The sequence below is a fragment of the Psittacula echo genome (assembly GCF_963264785.1).
Source record: "Psittacula echo genome assembly, chromosome: 2".
Lineage (NCBI taxonomy): Eukaryota > Metazoa > Chordata > Aves > Psittaciformes > Psittacidae > Psittacula > Psittacula echo.
In genome coordinates, this window is record NC_137737.1 from 59,458,198 (window position 1) to 59,476,473 (window position 18,276).

Consider the following 18,276-nt stretch of genomic DNA (forward strand, 5'->3'; position numbering starts at 1 on the left):
CAGAAATGGGTGGTTGACAAGCTGGAAGGATAGAAGAGGTGGAGAACAGGGTTTGAGTTCCCTCTTTTTAAAGCAGTGTTGAAAATGAGGTCAAGTTCCACAGTTTTTGAGATGCCTGGAGGATTTCTCAGCATTTCTAAATGTGGATAAGTTCTGGCTTTGTCCCTTGCAGAAAAAATGAACAGATGATGAGGAACATGAGACTGACAGGAGGGTGGGCACTCATCTCCCAGGGAAGTCTATCATCTCCATCTCTGGTATCTCAGCTGCTTCAGAAGCTGGTGGCAAATCCCATGGGCTGCAGAGCTCCTTAGCCCTCTTAGCCCACACAGGACATAACCTGGAGGCCTTGAATGATCAGCTGGTACCTTATTTGTGAAGAGAGAAGCAAAGCTTCTCATAATTATGGGTCATTAAAAGACCTGCTTAATTTTTTCTCAAGTTCTGGATAATTGCAAAATTACAATATGTACGTACATACTTGCCAATTTTTAAAAAAGAAAAAAAGGTTTAGGGAAAAAGGGCAGACATGGGGAAGCTGGGAAAGCTCAGCCATGTTACCCTGTGCTTGGCAGCAGGCAAGTGGCCAATTACTGTGCATGCACTGCCAGCCAATTAGCATGGGCACAGCTCCAAATCAATCAGTGCATGATTGCTCTATATCTTGCACCATGATGAAATCATAGGAAAACAGAGGTAGAGGGACAATGGCGAAGTCATAAGCAAAAAGGCTGTCAGATGGGAAAGGATGCAAATCTTTACGAAACAGAAATTCCATTGTTTCACACCTCATGAGGCAAGGAAATTAAATATTCTCTATGTATGGTTAGAAATACTGCTACAGACACCTCTCTATAGATTCTTGCTAGTCTTAGTGTTACTTAAAGGAACACCCAAATTCAGGGACACAAGCACATCTGACAAAGCAGCAGAGCATTGTGGTATAGCATAGCACCGGCTGATGTACATAATGAGTTAAAATTACAGCTGAATTTGGATTAATGATATATAGACATTAAATCACAGCCCTCCTACTCCATGGGCATGAGTACCTTCCCTGAACTGGTAGCTTTGAGCTTCACAGTAATGTAGCCACAGCATAATCCAGGTCCTTGCTAGCATAGGCTCAGATATGTGCTGCCATATCAAGGTTATACATAACCAAACTCTCTTGGGTTTCTTCATGTTTCGCATCGGTCTACAGAGTCCTGACTAGTCAGGTCCTCTTGTTCTCCACTCTGCTGCCCTGCCCCATTTTCATTTCTTCCAGCCCACACGGGAAAGCAACTTTCCAAAATTGTTGACCACTCTCATCAGCTATTATCCCATAGAATCCTAGAATCCCAGGTTGGAAGGGACCTCAGGGATCATCTGGTCCAACCTTTTGGCAAAGCATGATCTAGACTGGATGGTCCAGCACCCTGTCCAACCGAATCTTAAAAGTGTCCCATGTTGTGGAATCAAGTCTGACTGTGTCCTTCTGAAATAAAACTTGTGAAAAGTTGTACCTTCTGGAGCTAAACACTAAGAAGAAAATTGCACTGATGACTAAGAGAGGTTTTCTTGAACTGAGTGACAGTATTGCCGGCTTTTTCAAGAAGAGCCCTCTCCAAACAGCAGGACTCTGGAGGTCCAATTACTCCTTTTTATCTTTGTGTCTCTTGCACAGATGGCTTCTGTCTTCCTGAGTGGGATGGTATCGTCTGCTGGCCTGAAGGTGTGCCAGGCAAAGTGGTGGCTATGCCATGTCCTGAGTACATCTATGACTTCAATCACAAAGGTACGTGTTGACTTTAGTGTCAGCAAAGCCTGGTAAGCTGCAGCAATGGGAGGCCTGGGAATCAGAAAATTAAAAATCCTCTTTAGCATCCCCATTTTATCACATGGTGACTCCCCCCCAATCAGGAGTAAAGCCAGAGAAAGGGAAGTAAAGAAACAGCCACTATGGTTTTATGCTGAAAGAAAAGCTCTGTTTTAACCTAGACAATGACAAGTTTCCCACCTGCCCAACCCAGACTGTAATGGGGTGAGGCACTGATTGGGGTGTCTAATTAGGGTTATAAGCACCAACTGCATGCTTACAACTTGGTAGTCTTGCAGCATTACAAATCTGTATTTGTTTGACACTACAAACTGCATACTAATAGAAACCTGCAAGATACTCTTCCAATTTATATTCCTCACGCGTTTGTTAATTCTAGCCCCTGATCTCTGCCCAGACCCCTACGGTGGGTTTCTGAGAACAGCGCCAGTAACCAGAACATGTGAATTCCTCCCCATCTCACTTTCCCTCAGGCAGCACATTTCTTGGCTTGCTTGTGGTGCCGCAAAGTCTGTGCATGTTTTCAGAAGCAATTGAAGTACACTCGCTCCTCAGTGTATTTTCAAAGCTAAAGCATTCTCTTTTCTCAGGGAAAGCTGTGCACCCAAAGGCTGAAAAATTAGGGAATTAAGACTATATGTTCCCACAGAGCACTGATGCTCTTTTCAGAAAACAAGGAATGATATTCCAGTGCACCGCAGTTGCTCATAGTCTGTCCTGACTTTTCTAGAAGGATCTGTGAGCTGAGCCAGCTTAACCCCTGGCTGATGACCTCTCACAGAGGCACTGAACATGCACTTCACACTAGAGGCCAGGAGGAACAGGCAATCCATCCTTTTTCTCTTCACAATCCAACATGGCATAGATTCCCCACTGCACTGATATCCACTGGCCAAATCAGCTAGTGTGGGAGTCAGATTAAGACTGACAGATTAAGGTGCAGAGGTCTCTGTGAGCTCTCTCTCTGTAGTCACAGGACAGACAGATCTGTTGACTGGTTTCATGTCCGTTAACTGTAATGTGTAACTTCTTACACACAGTTCATGAAATGATACTCACCAGCCCAAAACTCTGCACATGGATGCTTTTATCTGCCAGCTGAAACCTAAGATGAAACTTTGCCTTCTCTTCTTTCTTCAGCATCATGTGAAGGGTAGCCATATTAAAATATATCTTGAGGTGCACTGAATCTGTAAAAAAGCAGCATAATATAGATTACTGATTATTTTCATAGGGAGAGCTACAACTCTGAGGATTATTTTGTGCTTTGGGACTTTTTAAAGCATCTCTCCTTGGTTTGTAGACCCTATATCTTAACCTAAACTAAGTGCAACTTTTTATTAGCTCTCTGGTGTTTCTCAGCTAGAAAATTGATAAAGTTGCCAAGGAGATGGAAACTGTTCTTGCAGCTGAGCTTCAAAGCAGGCAGGAGGCATAAAGGTCGATAAGAACCACCACTGGGAGAAGCTTTTCCTGCTCTACCAGGTCTAGTCCTGTTTACTCTGTCTCTCCTTTCTCTCCCAAAGGCCATGCTTATCGCCGGTGTGACCTGAACGGGAGCTGGGAGCTGGTCCCAGGCAACAACCGCACCTGGGCAAACTACAGTGAATGTGCCAAGTTTCTCACCAACGAGACGAGGGAAAGGGTAGGCAATTGCATTTGTGCATGCAGCATGAAGTGTTGGCCTCATCCATGGCTAACACTAGGAGCATTTTCTTATTTACAACCCTTGATGAGCTAGAGTTTGCTGCCTCCTCTTGGAAACTATGGCCGAGCTTGCCAAAGCCATATCTTTGTTTTGATGCGAAATTATTTTAATTTGAATTTGAAATTGTCCTCAAAGCCAGAAAGGGTTCGTCCACCTGCCATGATCCCATTTGTAAAGATATCTTGGGGAAACCTGAAACGGGCTCAGGGACACTAAGAAGTGGCTGGAGCTTGTTCCATGCCATTGAGGCTTCCTCTTCCCTACCAGCCAATAATTTTACTACCAGGTTGTTACCAATAATTCCAATGTTTACGTGCTTGTCTGTGCTAGGAGACGTACAAACACAGCCAAAAAAAAGGTGTTAATCAAACCGGTAGCAATCCTGTTTCTGTAGGTGATTAATAGAGAACCTCTTGGTTGAGAGGTATAAATGAAGGATCAGAGCTTTTTACATAGTCTGTTCATTGGAGACGGGTAGCGACAAAATCCTTTGCTAAAGCAAATTAACATATAAGAACGGATCTTGAACTAATTCTGGTGTAGTCACAATTTTGAAACAGAGACACCAGTCCAGAGTTAGAGAAAGGATTCCTAGCACATGAAGGAAAAAAAAGGAGGGGGGAGTTGGGGTCAAGGAGGGGTTGCCTATCAATACATCAGATCTATGTGCCTTATTTTCACACAAATTCAGGTCATTGGCAAAATAGTACCTGACAGAAATTTCCTACCTCTCTGTCTGTGTCTGAGCCGAGCTGGGACTCTGTGGTGCTACTGAATGCCTCCCAAGCTGGGTGCATCACAGAAGCAATTCTATGCTAACGTGACAGCAAAGCTGTCAGTGGAGTCACCTAAGAGGATGTGACCTTCTCATTTCTCAGAGAAAGACATTTCTGCCCACATGAGGTTGCCGCTCTATTTCTGTAATTTGCAAAGAATTTAGCAGAAACCTTTGTTTTCTCAGGGGTACTTGGAAGATGTCCTCCTTGGATATGGCATTAGGGAGTGATCATTTGCAGCACGGGTTATTTTCAGACAAGCTTCACAGTGGGGAGCAGGCTTGAGGATAATACACGGTCCGTTTGGGAGAATGTTCTTAATTTTAAATCCATCCACAGCATAGGGGTTTTTTTGCCCTTTTTTTTTTTTTTCTCAGCAGTGAAGCAACGTATGAATGAAGTTGTTTAGTAAGGAAAGATGTTATTTGAACATCTGCATGCTTTATATCACACAGTCAAGGAACAGACAAGCTTGTATAGACCAGGTACTACTCCAGCTACTTAATAGCAAAGCATGTTGTCTCAGTGCCGGACAATATTCACATTTAGATCAAGTTTGGTGGGATTTATATTTTCCCAGTCCATATAGTGAAAACAACTATTTTAGCCCCAGAGATTTCTGGGAAGTTTCTGATTTTTAAGTCATTAAAATCTTACACTAAGGGCTTTAGATATGGACCTATTGGAGAGGGTCTAGACGAGGGCCACAAAAATGATCAGAAGGCTGGAGCACGTCTCCTGTGAGGAAAGGTAGAGAGGGTGGGAATTGTTCAGCCTGGAGAAGAAAAGGCTCTGAGGACCTGTTGCAATAGAATGAGGCGTAATGCTTTTAAACTAAAAGAGGGAAAATTCAGGCTGGATGTGAGGAAGAAATTTTCTACATCAAGGGTGGTAAAATACTGCCACAGGTTGCCCAGAGAGGTGGTAGATGCACCATCCCTGGAGACATTCAAGGCCAGGCTGGATGTGATTCTGAGCAACCTGATCTAGTTGAAGATGTCCCTGCTCATTGTAGAGGTGTGGGACTAGATGACCTTTGAAGGTCCCTTCCAATCCAAACTATCCTATGATTTTATGATTTTAAGTTGCACAACTTCTTGAACTCTCTGAAGTCATTGTCTCCCCTGTTCAACCCCTCTCAGCCATGTCCTGAGGTGGGGGTTGTCTGCTTCAGACTTCTCCATCCAAGCAACTCTCCTAGGCTTCCCTTAGGGAAAAGAGGTCCTTTCTTTTAAATATCCCAGGCTGGCAGCTAGGACTTGGTCAAGGCAAAACTGTAGGAGAAGGGCACAGGGAAGAAGACAGTTGCCCATTTTTTACTAGCACAAGGAAGAAATAAAGACCACCACCCCCAGGCTGGTAAAAAGGCTGAAAGCAGTCTGTTGTCATGGGTTTCATGTATCTGTTTCTGTCTGTGTCCCCTGAGTAGAGAGGTGGTCACTGCACAGATAGGGAACATGGACTGTGCTTCCTAATGGAGAGATACTTGATGAGGTGTCATGATGCAGAAAACTGCATTTTCACTCTCAACCTCTCCTCTTACTTGGAAAATGACTGCTTCTCATAGAATCATAGAATGATTTGGGTTGGAAGGGACCTTAAAGCTCATCCAGTTCCAAACTACCCTTCCATGGGCAGGGACACCTTCCACTAGACCAGGTTGCTCCAAGCCCCGTCCAACCTGGCCTTGAACACTGCCAGGGATGGGGCAGCCACAGCTTCTCTGGGCAACCTGTGCCAGGGCCTCACCGCCCTCACAGGGAAGAACTTCCTCATATCCCATTTAAATCTCCCCTCTGTCAGTTTAAAGCCATCCCCCCTTGTCCCATCACTCCTTGTTCTATCCCGACATGCCCTTGTCAAAAGCCCCTCTCCAGCTTTCTTGTCAGCCCCTTTAGGCACTGGAAGCTGCTCTAAGATGTGCCCGGAGCCTTCTCTTCTCCAGGCTGAACAAGCCCAGCTCTCTCAGCCTGTCTGTCAGCATAGGAAAGATTCTCCAGCCCTCAGAGCATCTTTGTGGCTTCCTCTGGACTCACTTCAACAGGTCCACATCCTTCTTGTGTTTCCCCAGTTTTGGAATTGTATCTTGATTAACAAATGCTTTCCAACAGCATATATTACTCACTATGATAAGTATTATTAACCTTGTATTTGCAAGAGGTTGCTTTCCTCAGTCCAGTCCTGCACTCACCTCATAGTGACATAGCTGCATGTGCTCATGTAGTTGCCTTGTTTTACCATACAGGTGGCTTCATTTTAGTAACAAGTGAAGCAATGTGTACACACTGTGAGTCTCTTGAGGCTCCTGGAATGAAAAGCACTCTGGAAATAAAACAAAAAGAAAAGGAATATCCATCTTTTATTTCTCATTTGGGTGATGACTTCCAGAGAGCGAGGAAGGACTCTTGTCTTTCACACCCAAGAGTGGCTCTGAAGCACTGGTATTAATAAACCTTCTTTGATTTATTTTTTTTTTGAAGTAAATATGTTAAGAGATGTCAGAATTGGGGAATTTGGCAAGATAGACTAGTCGTCTTTAGAGGGAGATTGTTTTCTATTATTACGTCTTCCCCTGGGGAACAACATCTTTGCATCACCAGTAACAGCTGCATTTAACAAACATTATGAAAGGAGATCATGGGCTGACTCGCAAGTAGGACAGCATCTGAACAGATGCAACCAGAGGAACTTGTGAGAAACTATGCATTAGAAAGCATTAGGAAAAATGTCTGTCTGTTACTAGATATATATATATCTGCATTACTATCCCTAGAAATAGGCCTGTATTTATAGATAGGCATGTGTACAGATACACACACTTAAATAAACACCCACGTCCATGCGCACACACACATATATATGTCCATGTATGTTTGTTTAAGTGTGTAGTTTTCTCATTTTAGCCACTGTGGGATAATTATAAGATTGACCAAAGCAGCAAACACAGAGCCCCAGAGAAAGTTTGCATCTTTCGCTACCTTTTCCTGAACCATATGAGTAGGATTATTTCACACAGAGCAGCATGGAAACCCCTTTCTGAAATTAGCAAAGTATGCTAAAGCCATCAGAGCCAGGAGAATTAACAGCTCGTAACTGCCCAGTGAGCAATTGCTCTTGGGTTGTTTTCTAAGGGAAAATTAGCACTGCTAAAGGACGCTGGATTGACAGCACTGAAGATTGATGTCCTCTCTTTAGCCGGGAAAGCAGGTAGGTTGCAGCTAGCTATTGAAGTGTGTTTCCCCAGATATCTTGCAGATAGCATTAATCTTGATGCAAACAACCATGTCCCCCGCATGGTCTGTAGAAGACAATTGTTTAGCAAGGATTAGTAAGAAGCTTTGTGGAAAGGTGTCTTAGTAGCATGTCGGGGGAAGACAAGACAGTTTTCTTTGTGTCTTTGGGCAGTGCTGAAAGCCACCACTACACCACAGTCTGTATATATTCTACCATATTCTTCTTTTAAGATAACACTTCACCAGTGCAGCAGAGACGATGGAAAATCTTGCTCTCCAACTGCTTCTCCAGGAGGCATGTATGGGCATCCCCCATCCTAAATACATCCTGTATCTTCAGAAAGGCTCCCTGCCTCTGAACAGATAAGATGAGATCTGTGGCTTTCCACCCCAGCACCCTGATCAGGCTTTGTTTATTTTCCATCAGTGTTTAGAGAAGGTGGGACAAGGGAAGGGAAGGAAAGGGAATGTATTGGCCAGTGTTCACTCTTTGAGGAAGGTGGTGTGGTTAAACACCAGCTGTTTATCTGTCTCCTGTGTGTTTCACATTGCTGAACCGCAAGCTGCTGAACACTGGGAGAGGTATACAGCTATACAGCATTGCTACGTAACCACTAGATGACAGACACATAGGGGGGTGTGTGTATATATATTCTATATATATTCTATATTTGATCTGTACTTAAGCATCTGTTCATGGGCATGTAGAAGACAGGGAGCACAGGTAAAAGGACCTTTGGTCTGGCCAAGATTAGCCATTTGCTTACAGCTTTCATAGGTTCCCTTAAAAACAGGAGGGCTACCTGTGTTCTTAGAGTTCCTCAATCTTTGGATAAAATGTGGCACACGTGGAAAGTCCTGGTGTGCCCTTGTCATTAAGAAACAGCTTTTGAGCAATTTCTCTCCAAAACCCATGGTAACACTTCGACTACAGCCCCCTTCCACACATCCCAGCCAACAGCAGCACCTTTCAGCATGGTAATTTTTCTTGTCACCTTTTCAGACATTACAGGAGTAATGGCATATTTTGCACAATAAGCAGAAATTTCCTTCATTCCCATATCCCCCAAAACAACACTAATGCCAAACATGGGGAGGGGGGGGTTAAGCAAGTCAAACCCAGCCTGTTTTCAAGGATGAGCTTAAGGGTAAACATGACCTCCATCTACTGAAGTCATGGGGAAGGGAAATATAAGCCAGCAACTTGGGAGGTTAGCTCAGCTTGGAAGCCACCAGCCTAGCAAGATGGACCATCCTAAGATCTAATCTCACTGCACCAATCCTGTCTTCATCTGCTACTGCTTGTTTATATCATGGTGGGTTTACTGCTTCTAGGGAAATCAGAAAGGCCTCCAGACTCCGTGGCATGTCAAACACAATGGCAAAGGCACAGCATGTTGCAGGGCTGCTTTATCTAAACTCCATTGTTCAAACCAACAATTTTCTATGCTTGGCCTTTGTTCTTGGAGGTCTCTGGGGTCCTTTTAAAAGCAAACAACTTTGTGTAGCCTCAAACTGATGGCATAAAACTTGTTTACATAGTTTATATTGAGTCATACAGATGAAATGCCATCAGTGTCATACATTTACACCATGAAAGATGGGCAGATGTTTTAAGTATGTGTAGGAATAAAAAAAATGCATCTTCGAGATGTGTTCATTCTTACAATCAACCCTGTAATTTACTCCTTATATCACGCCTATACTTTCAGTCTAGGGGCTTTGGAAATCACTGACTGTTTTGTGCCTTTTGCAAAATACCCCTTCTCCCTGCCATTAAGCTTTTTTTTTTTAATCATGTCTATTGTAAAAAAAAAAAAAAAAGATGAGAAAAGCAATGAATAAAGCTACTGACAGAGTCTTTCTGGCATTGCTTATCATTCAAAGCAGTAAAATGCTTCCCCTGTTAATTTCAAACATGTCATTAGCAACATCTGAATCAGCAGCTTTGTGAAACTTTGCAGATACTTGATCTGGAAAGCCCTTGCTTTCCAGAATATATAAGCCTTGCTTATATACTGCTAATCCCACCCTTCAGTATAGCCTGCCAACCCCTCAAAATACCTCTGGATCCATTTCAGCTTCACAACATAAATGTTGCAGAATCTTGCTTTTGTCTAACAAAGGGAAAAGGGAAAAGGATGAAAGGAGAAAGTTGGATACAGGGCACAGTGCAGTGATACTCAGAATGGAGTTTGTCACCAGTCATCTAGAAAATATGTCTCAGTCACCCATGTCCCTCTCTGTGACACTCAAAGGAAACAGGACATATGAAGAGCAAAGCCCTGAAGTTTTCAGACAGATGCTGAAACATAGGTGACGTTTATGCCCAGAGTTAAATGAGGTGTCCTAAGGTGTATAAGACAACTACAAGAGAACTGCGGATACCACACAGAACCTAGAGGAAACCCATTCCCTTATGTAAAAGCGGCTTGAAGCCAGACAGAACACTTGAGGGTCTAAAACGACACGTGTAAAGATAATTTAATTGAGTCCTAAGTGTTGCAAGACCTCTTACCTGAGACTCAAATGGATGGGACTTGCTGTATAAATGTAAACACTTCTGTTTGAGTTAGCCATTCTGGACAATGCTTATGACAACCCAGCCAGTACAGCTGATGGCTGAGGGCACCATCCTCTCATTAAAATAGAAGCACCTCTTCCTTACAGCTGCTGGGCCCTTAGGTGGCCAGCTCTGATGGAGCCATCAACATCATAGACACCTAAATTAGAGGACCACATCCACTTTGATAAGCTCATATAACCATACTAGAATTTGAGGGAGCAGAAATACCATTCACACAGAAGGTCCTACACCTGGTTGCAATGCAAGAGTAAAAGCACAGCCATGGTTTCACAATGGACAGGGCCTCGAAAGTCTCATGCCTGGTGCTCTGATTTAGCTTTGACCTGTCCTGCAGCAGAAAGCGGTTTTCTTAAGGATTCAGATCAATGCAAATTATCTCCTTATTGGTGGAAGTGGGCAAATTAGGAGTCAGATTAAGCCCCAAGCACAGTATGAAAATGTAACAGCCAGCTACTCTGAGGGTCACACACCTGGAAGAAGTCCAAACCACAGGGAGTGGAGAATGCAGGGATCCTTGTGGGAGGGGGCCACATCCAGCCCATGGATGCCCATGGTGGCTAGGTTTTGTTTATTTTGTATTTTCCATGCACCCTCTGAGTTCATGCAGAAGCCACCTTCAGCTCTCTATTGGTTTCCTGTTTTCCTAAAGCTGCCAGGCTGTTGTGAAGTTTCTACCCTGAGGTCAGGCTGGTGGAAAGCTGAGAGGCAAAGGGGAGCAGAGAGGAAGTCTCCCACCAAACCAAGAGGGAGGGGGAAAAAGGAGATCTTGTTACAGGTCAATACAGCTGAAATAGTACTTAATGTTTTTTGCAGCTTGGTTTATTGTGAGTCTCTGAGTTATGGCTGGATCGAGATTGGGAAGGCAGGACCAGGTGGGCTAGCTCACTGCAGAAAGATCATTTCACCTGGCTATATAAGACAGATGGCTGTGGTTTGGTGGAGCTTTGCAATGTGTGATCGAGAGGATGAGGGTGATAAAGTGCCCTGAGAATGCGCAGTGCCTGAAGGCACCACAGAGCATGACCTAGAGAGGATACATAATGCATGACTTGATCAGAAGTCACTTTTCCAACCCCAAAACCAGCTCAGCCACAACAGGGGACTTCATCCTGCCCAGCATCCTTCAGGATCAACCATGACTAGCTCAGCCTTGTGAAGGGAAGGTTTCCAGAGCACTCTTTTGCAAGCTCTGTTGGCAAGGGAATTGGACAAGTTGGGTACTCCTTAAGGAGATGGCAAGTGCAATAAGCACAGGAAAAATTTAAGAAACAGGAAGAAAGGCGAGGGGGATCAGATCCATCCACAACTTTCCCACACCTTCCCCATATTATGCTGTTCCCAATGTCGTATTACGCTCTTTTATAAGAGCAAGCAGTGGCAGGACAAGGGGGAATGGCTTTAAACTGAAAGAAGGTAGATTTAGGTTAGATATTAGGAAGAAGTTCTTCCCTGTGAGGGTGGTGAGGCCCTGGCACAGGTTGCCCAGAGAAGCTGTGGCTGCCCCATCCCTGGCAGTGTTCAAGGCCAGGTTGGATGGGGCTTGAAGCAACCTGGTCTAGTGGAAGGTGTCCCTGCCTGTGGCAGGGGGTTGGAGCTGGATGGGCTCTAAGGTCCCAACTCAGACCATTCTATGATTTTCTTCTAGGGTTTATCCCAGCAGGGCATGGTATGGGGTGGGGATAGGGCAACTTTCAAGGACACCAGTTTTGAAACTGATGTTCCATAACCTTGATTCTGTATTGTAAGTGTTACAGTACTTTGCTGATAATCTCAGCCCCTGGCATCATAGGTATTGAGGTTTTGTCCAAGGTTTTCTTTAGCTTTTTCTCAGCTTTTCTTTTTTTCAGTGCACATGTGTCAGCAGTTGAAACAGTGAAGGATTACTACAGGAGTCAAATCAGAAGATTTGGTTAAAGTACCGAACTTTTTAAACCGGAGTCTCATGGTGTGGTGAGGCTAGATTTTTGCAGGGTGGGTTGCTTCTTCCAAAAGATCTGTGGATGACCATTGATGCTCAGTTTATCTTCAGGGTGGATTTATAAGATAAATCAGGTAGAGCTCCTGTTGTGGCAGGATGGTCTACTAAGTAGTGTGCTGTCCTGAGACTATGGTGGTCCAGGTTGTGACCATGGTTTGGCCATGCATGACCTTTGTGGTCTTCTGTTAATTATTTAAATTGCCATCCATCTCAGCTCCAATGAGAGGGCTCTCAGACCATGGAGTTGGTTGTTTCAGCTGGCAGATGACTCAATATTTTGTTACCTGGAGGACCTTTCCTGATTCAGCATTGTGGTTTCCACCAAGCTGGGACCTCCCTTGTGCTAGGAGATGAGTGAGACCTGGAATTGCCTTTAGAGTTGTGGTAGGATTTTTTTCCTCCTGGGTAAATTCAAGTCTCACCATTCCTGAGCATGAACACTCCTGGGAACTAGCAAGCATGAGCTGCCCTCCAAGGGGCTGCCCTATGCAGCCTTTTGGAGAACCTCAACCTTTTGCTTCTGAGGCTTTTCCCAAGGACCTAAGCCCTCCATCTGAAAAATCACATTCCCTGAAGGCTTCCCATCATGACACAGGGTAAGATTTGTGGCATCTATCTATGCAAGCAGGCACACCAGCATGCATGCCTGCATGCATGTGTATGTCTTGGCAGTTCTGACTCAATATCCTTTCAAAAAGAGGCCCTGTGGTTAATCAGAGGAATTAACCACAGCCTCTGAAAACGTCCTGCCAGCCAATCAGCAGGCCCTTCCCAAGACCATTGCTGCTACAACGGTGTCATTGTCCGATGGGAACAAGGATCTTTCTGGTTAAGTTTCTGAATGGGTATCAGGGACACTTTTGTTCAGCTGGGCATAGTAACACCTCACAACTAATGACCTACAAAGAATCCTAAACCTGGAGTAGGATTTTTTATTTTATTTCAAATTTTCACCATTTTCCAGTTCAACAAGGATTCCTGCTTGGCAGTGGGAAGCGCTTAGAAGGGAAGGAGATTTTTTTTTTCCCCTAAAGCTCTCAAATCTGCTTACAGTGGCTTTTTAGTGCCTGCTGCCTGCACAGATATATAGAAATATATATATATATAAATACACACATACACACGCACTAGGTTAATATTGCCAAGTGCACCACTCTACCAATGGAAACCACAAAGAAACATTCACATATCTGGGGATTCTGATGTAATAGGGATGAGGTTTCACATTCCAGGACAGCATTTCTAGATTCAAATAAAAATCAGAGCTGTCATTCACAGCTCAGCATTACTAATGTTGTTGTAACCCAGTGGGTGGGGTGAGGGAAAAGCGGGAGGAAGGAGAGGAAGCAAAGAGAAAGATGCTGAATTTGTTGATTTCTTTGGGTTTTATTTCTAATTTCAGACGATGAAAGACAGTACAAGCTAGGATGGTGGCAGATGTTTTAACCCTTTTCAGGCAGATATTCAGTAATCCCTGAGTTAAGTTGCATGCCCCAGCACAGGATGAAGAAAAACATCTCAGTATTTAATGGAAACCTTAGGGTTTCTAAGGCCAACTCTAAAATAAAAGGGGGCCAAGAGAACTAAACCCTGCTATAGGATTAATTACTATAAGCTCTCCTGTGACAGTACCATTTCCAGCGGGGCTTTGGCAAGCTAAAGTTGTGTCTGGTTTGGATAACCGCAGTCACTGGCTGCTTTTGATTTTAAAAAAAAATGAACGCAGGTGATTTCTTCTCATATCCCGCAGCCAAAACATATTCTCCCCATGTTTTCTGTGGTGGGTTGACACTCCACCAGCATGGACATCGGTCATTCAGCAATGGTATGGCATAGCCTTATGAATAAATTTTAAAGTTCCATAAAAAATCCCAGGTCAGTGGGCATTTTGTTCAAGCAAAAGTTGCCAAGTGATCTCTGGATTTGGCTGAGAGTTTGTAAAGCGCTTTGGGTTCCTTTGGGATGAAAATGCTGCAAAACTCCCAGGCACGGGATTAACCCAACTCCATCACTTGTCCCTTGCAAAAGTCCTGTCTCCCCACAGTCATTAGGAAAAACGAATACTGCTTTCAAAGCTGATCTTACATCAAAAAGGTGACAAGAAGTATGATTGCCAAAGGTTTCCTAGACCCCAAGCTGTGTGCCCCTAGCCAAGTATGATAGCCTGAATCTCTGTGCTGCTACCATGGTTGTGTTACAATGCAGTAGGACGCGTTCTAATGTGACGCTATTTTTTCCATCATTTGTACTGCAGGAGGTCTTTGATCGCCTCTATTTGATTTATACTGTTGGATACTCCATCTCTCTGGGATCCCTCACAGTTGCTGTCCTTATCCTGGGATACTTCAGGTAGGCGGCTCTGTTTCTACCTAAGTGAGTTCTCACTAGACTGGAAAAGCCTCAGGCTTTCCTAAAAGATAAAACTGGGGTGGCATGTGCTTCTTCAGCAAGCCACAAGAGGTTGCATCTGTGATTTGGGCTGTGTTAGTGGCATGTAGGTCAAATTTCTTGGGGGATGGTGGGTGGAATGTCTGAGCTTCTTCCTTTTGCCTGCAACTGAGTTTTCTAGACCCTCTCTGTCGCAAAGGGGAAGAGAGGCAACTTCTGAAGAGGTGTATCTCACTTGGAAGAGTATCTGCGGTTTTCTGTCCCTATTACCCCTTCAGATGACTGGCTTAGATTTAGATGGCTAATATTTAGATAGTTAAGGTTTCATAAGGGAATTTCCGCTTTAAACCCAAATATTCATGAAAGACAGACCAGTCGAATGGGACCCCATCCAAAAATGACCGCTCACCCTCCTAACTCTGATTGTCTGCCCTCCCTTTCCATCACCCCTGCCAGGGGATGTCGACCCCTAGATACATCTTGAACCCATGCCATCCTTTCCTCGAACCTGGTTGTTGCATCTTCTTGCTGCCACAGAGACCATGGGATGTAATGGATGAAAGGAGTCGCTCATGGCTAGAAGTTTGTCCTTTGGGAAACCATACCTGATGAGCTGCAGATAGAATGGGTGCTGACCCTCAATCCCCTGAGTCCCAGATTTGCCTCCCTTCAGTGGCTGGCAGTATCTTCTAGCAGACAGCAAGACCCAGACAACAGCTGTGAAGAGAAATTCTCCACACAGCAAACAGCCAAGTGGTGCGTGCAGTTAGACTCAGCAGCTCCCATCATGCAAGCTCAAGCTAAGCCTCAGACACATACCACTGGGAATAAAATGTGTGGCCTTTGGCTCTAAAAGTGCTCAGGCATCTCTGTGAACAAGTTGAGGTCAAGGGGATTTACTTGGATAGCAGAGCATCCCAGCACCTGAATCCATGACACACTAGAGCCAAAGGGGACTGCAGATCCCTCCTGGAGACACTTCATGTGATGTAGTTCCAGAACCCATCCCTGCCACCACCCTCCTGTTCTCTCAACCCATTCCCTTCTGTTTCATTTCCCACCGGACAGTGGCAGGTTGTTCAAATATTTAATGTTCATGTATGGAAGAGTACTCCTAGTTTCAGGAGACAAACTCTGTCTTTATTCATGTAGTCAGAGCTCTCCATTTACAGCCCAGGCTACACAGGCAACTGTGCTAAAATGTCTTTGTCCCGGGGATCAAAGCAGCAGCAGGTACCAAGCCAGATTTTATTCCAGATAAGACATAATCCAGAAATTCTGTGATCACCTTTCAAATGCAGGGAACAAAGCCCATCTTCTTTTGAGCTTTGACTTTTTATTTACATTTCTGGAGCTAGGGGTTTAAGTGGGTATGAATTTATTCCTGCATGGTTAGCCAGGCAACTGAGCTATAGAGAAAGAAGGAGACCTCAACAGGCCAGTTAATTCTTTCTTCTCCCCAAAGGCATGACCACTGTTTCTAAAACACACCTCGTAAATACAAGCCTAACCCATTCACTTCTTACCATCCAGCTTTTCCCCAAAAAGGATCTTAAAGCGCTTTACAATCAGCATTTGGGGTCATTGCTGCCATTGCTGGGGTGGAGCCCAGAAACTGCTCAACATGACCAAACAAAGGATAGCATCTCTAACTGAAACAAGAAAGCAGCCGAGCACTCTATAGTAACTATTATAGTTGCTACTAAATTTGGAGTGGGCACAAAGATTAGCAGTTTACAAGAACCTCTGCAAGGTTTTTAGTGGCCATGAGGACTCTAGCCTTTGTAGTTCATTTCCTCTACACAAAGTGCAGATTAATGTGAAGTTTTCAAATGCAGGGTTTGACTCTGAGAAGGATGTATTTGTTGGAGGGGTGGATTTAACAGTGAAAGGGACACGCACAGGATACACACTTTAGTATTGGTGACCACTGTGCATGTATCCTGCCTTCTGTCTGTACATCTTGGAAAGTAACTGCATGTCTGATGCACACTCATTGCATGTACACTGAGTACCAGGGACATGCCTGCCATGCACACACTGCACAGCTATCATTGGCTCACTGAACACACATTGCACACCAAATGTACGTTCCCTGAATGTACCCTGCACATTGGATGCATGCTAACTGCACATACCCTACACGTCAGCTGCGCATCCACTGCATTTGTCCTGATGTTCACCAGATGTGAAGACACTGCACATGTGCTTCATACAAATGCACTTCTCACTGCCTCCAGGTGCATGCATACTGCACACACACTGCACTCCAGATTTGCATACACTGAGTAGGGACTGCGTACCACATACCCTCCTCCAGCTGCATGTGCACTGCACACACACCATCCTCCAGGTGTAGACTCACTGCCCGCACTGCCCACTGCATGCATGTTCACTATCCATGCCCAACACAGGCAAAATGCAGCCCTATTTCTTTGCAAGATTTCACAGCCAGAAATAAAGGAGTTTAAATGAGTACAGGCATAGCATTGTCCTAATGCAAAGTCAGCAGCAGTGTGCTGCAGCCAAAACCCTGGAGAAGGTATTAATTCATTTACCAACCCCATGGGTGAATCATGAGCACAGGGTAGCAGTGGCACTAGCACTGCTTCCCATGGTGACACAGTACTTATGAGAGGAGCTGGGGCTCTTCAGAAGCAGAGGTAAGCCTGAGACAGTCCAACAGATGGTCTAAAATACTCCAATCCTTCTCTGTCTCCTCCTCCAGACGTTTGCACTGCACTAGAAACTACATCCACATGCACCTGTTTGTCTCCTTCATGCTGAGAGCTGTGAGCATCTTTGTGAAGGACGCAGTCTTGTACTCTGGGTCAGCTTTGGAGGAGATGGAAAGGATCTCAGAGGAAGACTTGAAATCCATCACTGAAGCACCTCCAGCAGATAAATCGCAGTTTGTGAGTATCACTGGAGCAGACTATTTGCCAGGCTTCGTGCCTCTGTCCTCTCTGTTCAACACCTGGCCACTTTCATGGGGGTTTTCCACCCTACTGAGGGACATCAGCTCCCCCTCTTTCCCTCACTCTCCATAGCCTCTCTCCATCCTTTCCCAAGCCCTCTCAAAGAAGGGTGGCTTTACCCCACTGTGCCAGAAGGACAGGAGAGCCTTGAGTTGCAGTCAGGGTTTTCCTCTCATGAAAGCAAAGGATTCCAGGTCACTGTGGAGTGAGAGGTCAGCTTATGAATCTATTAAAGATTAGTATGTCCTGGGAGTCTCTACCAGGTCTGCTATCTTGCTGCTTAGGTCTGTTCAGAAAACACCTTGACACTGTGGTTGAAATTGTCTTAGAGGACCAGTTACCAAAGCCTACAGCAGCCATCTAGAGTGTCTTCACAGTCACTGAGGGAAGACAGGCAGCCCTGGAGGACCCTGTCTTGGATGTCCACAACAGAATGGGATGACTCACCTTCAGCATGGTGCCCATATCTCTTCATGAGCTGAGGAGGGATTCGTACTTCCAAGTGATGTGACTTGCATCAGGTCACCCAGACCAAGGCTACAGCCCTTTCCTCCCTAACATAGACAAGAGACACAGGGAAAAGATGAAAGACAAGCCTTTGAAAGTGTGTGTGACCATCACCACTGGGATTGCGAGAGAGTAGGATGAGGTCAACATCTCCACAAGTGCCCTGTACTCTTGCACCTCTCAACTCACCTGCTATTGGACACCCAATGTTAAGCTGAGAGGAAGCCTTTTTCTCAATTGGTCATCTCTTTTGTTCTTGCACTGATTCTTCCCCCTTGTAAAAGCCCTGGAACAGAATT

General features: G+C 44.7%; 1 protein-coding gene across 1 annotated transcript in view; it reads left to right on the top strand.

Annotated features, from left to right (window-relative positions):
• The window catches only part of PTH1R (parathyroid hormone 1 receptor), a gene marked incomplete at its 3' end in the record, with an annotated part of 112,063 nt that overhangs the window by 76,587 nt on the left and 17,200 nt on the right, over window positions 1-18,276 (top strand). Inside the window, exons 3-6 of the mRNA XM_080639528.1 lie at window positions 1,670-1,780; window positions 3,349-3,467; window positions 14,359-14,453; window positions 17,221-17,407. Coding sequence (XP_080495654.1) covers window positions 1,670-1,780; window positions 3,349-3,467; window positions 14,359-14,453; window positions 17,221-17,407 — 512 coding nt within the window. The remainder of the gene's footprint in view (window positions 1-1,669; window positions 1,781-3,348; window positions 3,468-14,358; window positions 14,454-17,220; window positions 17,408-18,276) is intronic.